This window comes from Sarcophilus harrisii, chromosome 6, assembly GCF_902635505.1.
Source record: "Sarcophilus harrisii chromosome 6, mSarHar1.11, whole genome shotgun sequence".
NCBI lineage: Eukaryota > Metazoa > Chordata > Mammalia > Dasyuromorphia > Dasyuridae > Sarcophilus > Sarcophilus harrisii.
In genome coordinates this window covers 15,853,792-15,859,791 of record NC_045431.1, presented here as the reverse complement: position 1 = coordinate 15,859,791, position 6,000 = coordinate 15,853,792, and the positions used below count along the sequence as shown (strand labels likewise).

Below are 6,000 nucleotides of genomic sequence, written 5' to 3'. Positions count from 1 at the left end.
TCAAGAGCAGCGTTGCCCTTGTCCCGAGTCCCCCATTTGGACCACAAGTGCCCTCGAATTACCGAGTGGTCACTCCCCTCACCTGAGTGATGGAGAATATGAGGGGCCTTCCTAGGTGCGGGCAGTGCCTGGCGGGGAGGGGGTATATGTTTAAGAGTAATGCTGGGAATCGCCTTTTTCCCTTTCGCAGGGGTCGGGGCTTGACCCGCAGTGTTTTTGAACCCCCGGGGCTAAAGAGCTGTTTTATATCAGAGGGGCCGGATTAACTTTGTGAGTTGCAGTGGCAGCAGCGAAGCAGCTCGCTGGCTTGAGCCCCAGGTCGAGTGCCGAACGCCCGGATCCGGAGCTGCAGCGTCCGCCCGGGGAGCGGACGGGGCTTCGCCGGGCACTCCCAGCATCGCCGCCCGATCCCGAGCCGCCTTCCTGCCGCTCTCTTAACTCCAGAAACGCGATCACATTCGCTTTCAAACGGTGGGAGTGTTTCCGGGGGCAAGACGCCCTTAATTGGGGGGGGGGGGGAGTAAAATCGAGGCGGACTGATGAACTTCTTTTATTTTATGTCCAAAGCGGGACGGAGGGGCTCGGGAACTTCCCCCGCGACGCAAACCAAGCCCCGAGCAGCCTCCCGAGCCCCCGGCCGGGCGCTTCCGAGCCGGCCCCACGGGCTCCAACCTTGCAAGCGGAGAGTCCCGCGGCCCTGCTCTCGTCCGCAGGGAGGGTGGGACCCGATCCCAGAGACAAAAGATGACTTACAATGGCTGGGAGGGCGTGAAAGTCGCCGGGGATCCCCGTCCCTGCAGGTGGACGAGGTGGGAGGGGGAGATGGGCAGGAAGGAGATGCCCAGCCCCCCGCCCCCTCCCCCGCAGGTGTTTCGCTAACGGGAGACGGAAGCAAAGAGGCGGGGGCGGCTCGTGCGGGCGCCCTCGGGAGCAGCCCCTGGCCCATCGCCCCCGGGCTGGCGGAGGGCGGGAGGGAGGAGCCGCCGCCGCTGCCGCCCGGGCTGCTGCTGCTGCGGGGGCGGAGGTGGCGGCGGCGGCCGCGGCGCCGCGGCGGCAGGTGGCCCAGCGCGGGGCAGGAGGCGGGGAGGGCGGGGAGCGAGAAGGTGGCGCCTCCGGCGGGGGCCGGTCCCGGGGCCGGGCTCTGCACCAGGTGACCCTGTTCCGGGCTCGGATCCGGCCGGCCCTCGAGGTCCCCTCCCCCGACTCCCCCCGGAGCCCGGCTGCGCGGGGCAGGAGCAGCAGCCGCCGCCGCCGCCGCCGCCCGCCACGGAGCAGGACCGCCCCGGCCCCGGAGCGAGAGCCATGGCCCCCCGGCCCGCGGCGGACAACGGGGAGGAAGAGGAGGAGGAGGAGGAGGAGAGCCCCCGGGGCCCGACGAGCGGGGGCCCCCCGGGCCTGGGCGGCCGCCCCTGCGCGATTCTGCTGCTCTGCTGCCTGGTGAGCCGCCCCGGACCCTGCCCTGCCCTGCCCCCCCCCATCCCTCCGGCGCCCATCTCCCCCGGGTGTGGCGTGGGCAGCCCGGCTCCCGCGGGGGGCACCTGGCCGGGGCAGCGGGGACAGGAGCCGGACTTTTCTTTCTCTCCTCGCCTGCTGCGCACCAGGTGCTCCCGGCCCCGGGAAGGCAGCCCAGGTACCGGAGTGTGCCGGGCTGGACGCGGACTTTGTTTCTCTCTCTTCTGCCTTCCTTCCTGCCGCCGAACTCCCTCACGTCCTCCCGCGGCATGTCTCCCCCGCGCCCCTGCCCACCTCCCGCAATGCCCCTTCACCCGCTACTGCGTTTCCCGCCCGCTCCGGACCGCCCAGCCCGCTCCCGGCTCCCTTCGGCTGCCCTGTCTCCTCCGGCCCGGACCAGAAACCCCGGACGCCTTTTCCTCCCCTGCCCGACTCCTTTACATTCTGAGCTCACACGCTCCTTCCAGATCCCCGAAGTGTCTCCCCACACATCCCTCTGCCAGCCTGGAATGATCCCCGCTCTCGAACTCCTTCCCACTTTCTCCAAAGTTTCCGATGTCAGCCAGAGGCACGATTCTCCAGAGCACATTTAACTGGATTTTCTTTTCACTCAGCTCTGCCCTTTGCCTTGTAATTGCAATTTGTCTCCATACATTTGCATGTGTTTGTTATCTCCAATCAGAGTCAATAACCTGGGCTTTAGAGCCATTTATTTAAAATAGGAGTGGGATTCAGCTCTCCCAACCCGGAGGAGAAAACGATGCCTAAATTCCCCTCCTTTTTCCTGAGTGAAACGGGAAGGGATCTGCAGGTTGGCACCCTTTGTGCACAACACACCTTAGCCTTTCCGGATCCCTCTCAAACCTGGTGCCGTCTCCCCTTATGTTACTGTAAATCATCAAAATGGCAAGTGCTGAATCATGAACCTGATGTAATGGGAAAGTTACAGGACCACTATGTGTCCAGATCTCTTAGAATTTGTCAGGTATTGTCATGATCGAGGCGAGGGGGAAGAAATTAATTTCCAAGATTGCTTAGAAAGCTTAGAAAGAGTGAGATCTGGTACCTGAAGGAGAAACCTTTCCTTACCTCTATGCGCCTTGCTACCGTGGATGATTCAGACACAAGATGTTTCCCTTGTGTAAATGAGAAACTACTGTGATATTTTAATTCTACCTTGAAATCTACCTGTTGAGTGTACACTGCTTTTCATCCTACTTTGGAATTACCATGTGCTGTGCCAGAGAAATAGGTATGAATTTGCAGCCTAAGTTGTCATTTTAAATGAAGAAAAAAAAATTTATTAGTCCAAGAACTGTCATTATTTAATAGTTGTGCCACAGGGCTGTATAGCACAGTGTAATTAATAAAACTGTGCTCTAGCAAATGACAGAGTTCTTCCCTAAATAAATGGTTCCTTTCACGAGGTACTTGTACATCAAGAGAAATGAAATAATGGGAGAAGATTAGAAGTAGCGAAGACCCTCTTCCCTCCCTCCTCACTCCCAGACTGGAAAGAACAGAAGCCCAGGTTTTTATAGCTTCTGATATAGAGGGTAGGTATAAAAAAGATTTGGAGGCCAAAGGTAATATCTGGAGAAATGGAAATGATCCGGGAAGAGTATGAAGTTTTCTGTGAGCAAAAGGGAAAAATCAAGAACAAAGCAGGACACAAAAAGACAAATGATGCTTAGGGATAGACTAGAGGCTCTGAGGTGCTGAGAAAGAGCTCCAAAACAGAAAGAGATTCCAGAAGACACTGGAACGTGGAAAATAACTAGAGCATGGATGAAGGGCTTGGCAAACAGAGAAGGAAGGGAACTTTTTTTTTTTTTAATAGAAAGAGGGAAATGTCGATGATCCTTGTCCATTTGTGTGTCTATCAGATATACCTCTGGATAGCCATCCTATGATAGAATTGAGAACTCCATTTCCCAATATAATGCAAAGAATTTACCAATAAAGCAGGAGAAAGACTAAAAATCTTTTAAAGATTGAGACTTTGCTTTGAAAGCTAGTTCGTTAGCTAGCTGGGCTTTTGGGAAAAGAGGATTTTTGTCATAGGTCAAGTTTCCTTGCAGACTGGTTATCATGGGTTTAAGTGATATTGAGGGAAAACTGGTGACTTGGGAGGGGAACTTCCAAAGGGGTCTGTAAAGTAATAGGGTATGGGCTAATCAGTCATCTCTTAAGAGGGTGCTGTGCGGAAAGCCTTGTCCTAGGTGCTGCCGTTGAATATAAAATAGGCCCGGTGTCTGTCCGGGAAGTTTACAAACTGCTTGGGAAAATCTAACATAATCAAATGATCAAAGGACACTGAGAATGGAGATATCATATCAAGTACATCTCACAAAATGAGTTCATAAACTTGTTACAGAGCCAACAGGACATAGTGGAAAGAGCATTGATTGGATTTAGAAATGGGCAGGGTTCTAGTTCCGTCTCTGCCATAATCTTTAACAAATCAATTCTCTCTTTGCCTTGGTTTCCTCAGCTGTAAAATAAACTTGGTGATGTCTAGGGTACCTCTACTCATCCATGACTGTAAACACTGAGTGGACTTAAGTAATGGAATCATTAGCTGGGCTCAGAGAAAACATTTTATTTTTCAAGCAGGATTTGGGAGACACAGGGTTCTTGAATTAGTACAAAATGGAGACCATTATAGCTAATAAAGACTCTCACTTGATTGAAGTTCAGATATATCTACTTATCCATTCATTCATTCATTCATGCGTTCAACAAATTTTTTTGACTTGGGAGATAGAAAGATAAATAAGACTGGACCTTTGGTCTCAAGGAACTTATAGTCTAATTGGGGGAAAATAAGGTCTATACAGAGAAAAGTCCACATTAGAATATAAATATTATGTGATAGGAGTGGGAGGGATCAGGAATGGAGATGTGGAGGAAGTGACATTTGAGCTGAGCCTTGAAGAGTAGATGGGATTTCAGTAGAGGTTCTAGGGATAGGGAATGGTAATATGAATCAAGTATAGCGGAAGGGTGTCATGGATTCAGGGAGTAGAGCAATGGGTTTCCTGGAATTGTAATATGTGACAAAAATGAGCTTGAGAAAAAGTTAGCGAGGCAGGTCAGAACCAGACAATGGCGGGTCTTGAGTTTTAGGTCAAGAGTTGGTCCGTTTCCTAACTTTTTTTGGTAGTCTGGTAAAACCTATGGATCCCATCTCAGAAAACGGTTTTAAAATAATTGAAGGAAATACCAAATTTGGGAGGTTTGCCATTCAAGTTCAGACCCTCTGAAACCTACCCAAAGACCTCCAAGGGACCTTTGGACCCCAAATTAAGAACTCCTGATTTATATCCTAGATAAAAGGAACATTCAATACGTTTGAAATCTTTTCTCTCCATACTTAAAAGCATAGTACTTAAGCTTTCATCAGCTGCTCTGAAGCTTCTCGGGAAGAGATACTGTAACATCTAAAGTAACCTAAAATCAATTAATAGGGAGGGAACCAGTTGCGGAAGCTACAGAGGAGCAACCCCATGGTAATAAAAGCAAACGTCCGAGGAGTCTTTGGAGTTTCCCCTTTTTTCCTCCTATTGCCAAGGGCCTGACGGCACGACTTGCTGAGCTCCCATGTGCTTTTTGAGCACATCTCTGAATAGATCAAGCCAGGTCAAAGGCATTTTTGTGGCGTGCCGGGCCCTGTGCTGAGCTTTGGGGAGATGAAGAAAAGGCAAAAACTATAATCGGTGTTGATGGTTTCTTTGGACACCTGTCCAGATTTAAGTTCAGGTGATTGGGTGACTTTTATATGTTTGCTTTTATCTTGCCAGCCCTCTTCTTTATCACCTTTGTGAGCTGGCTAGACGGTAAGCTTCCATTAACCACGCGTCCTTCCACATGAGCATCCGTGGCCAGGGCCCAGAGAAGGATGAGATGTTTTGTTCTATATTAGCTGGACTTCCCAACCATCAGTGTTAGCCCAAGAAGGGAACTGTGACTGTAGCTAGGATACTGCCAAAGCATGAATAATTGTGACGAGGCCCGAACGATAAGTCACAGAAACCGTGCCAAACAATTTTTTAAGAAGAGACAAACCACGGTCACGGCGGCTTTCTGAGAAGCCCAGACCAGTGAGTGTCAGGGAGCAGGGAAGGCTTCTGGGTGGTGACCTCTGCAGAGAGGGGAGGACGCCGTCCACTGAACCACAGTGGTTCAGTGGTCTTCGCGTGGTCCTTTCAACACATGAACCCTGGTCTTATCTGATTAAACATTCACCCGTTAAATCTTACTGCTGTCTCCCTTGGCTGGGACTGAGAGTCCACCACAGTACCATCTGTGAGAGATGGCTTTGCTAGAATGCAGCTCTGCCCATTCCCATCAGTGGCCTTGAATGTCTAAAGATTTTTTTTTTTAATTGAAAAATAAGTGTCATGATCACCAGTATCAAAGGCAGCTGTAGAGCTGAAATAATCAGTGTGGATATTTGTACTTGTTAGACAGCAAGAGGACAAAGAAATAAAAGGGTTTTAATAGAGCAGATGGATGTGGGGGACAGCACATCAGAGCTATGATGGA

The 6,000-nt window shown here is 51.3% G+C and overlaps 1 protein-coding gene across 1 annotated transcript in view; it reads left to right on the top strand.

Moving 5' to 3' along the window:
• The first annotated feature begins 1,052 nt into the window (after nucleotides 1–1,052).
• SEL1L3 (SEL1L family member 3) overlaps nucleotides 1,053–6,000 on the top strand; it is a 111,097-nt gene continuing 106,149 nt past the window's right edge. Inside the window, exon 1 of the mRNA XM_031943941.1 lies at nucleotides 1,053–1,437. Coding sequence (XP_031799801.1) covers nucleotides 1,303–1,437 — 135 coding nt within the window. The 5' untranslated portion in view covers nucleotides 1,053–1,302. The remainder of the gene's footprint in view (nucleotides 1,438–6,000) is intronic.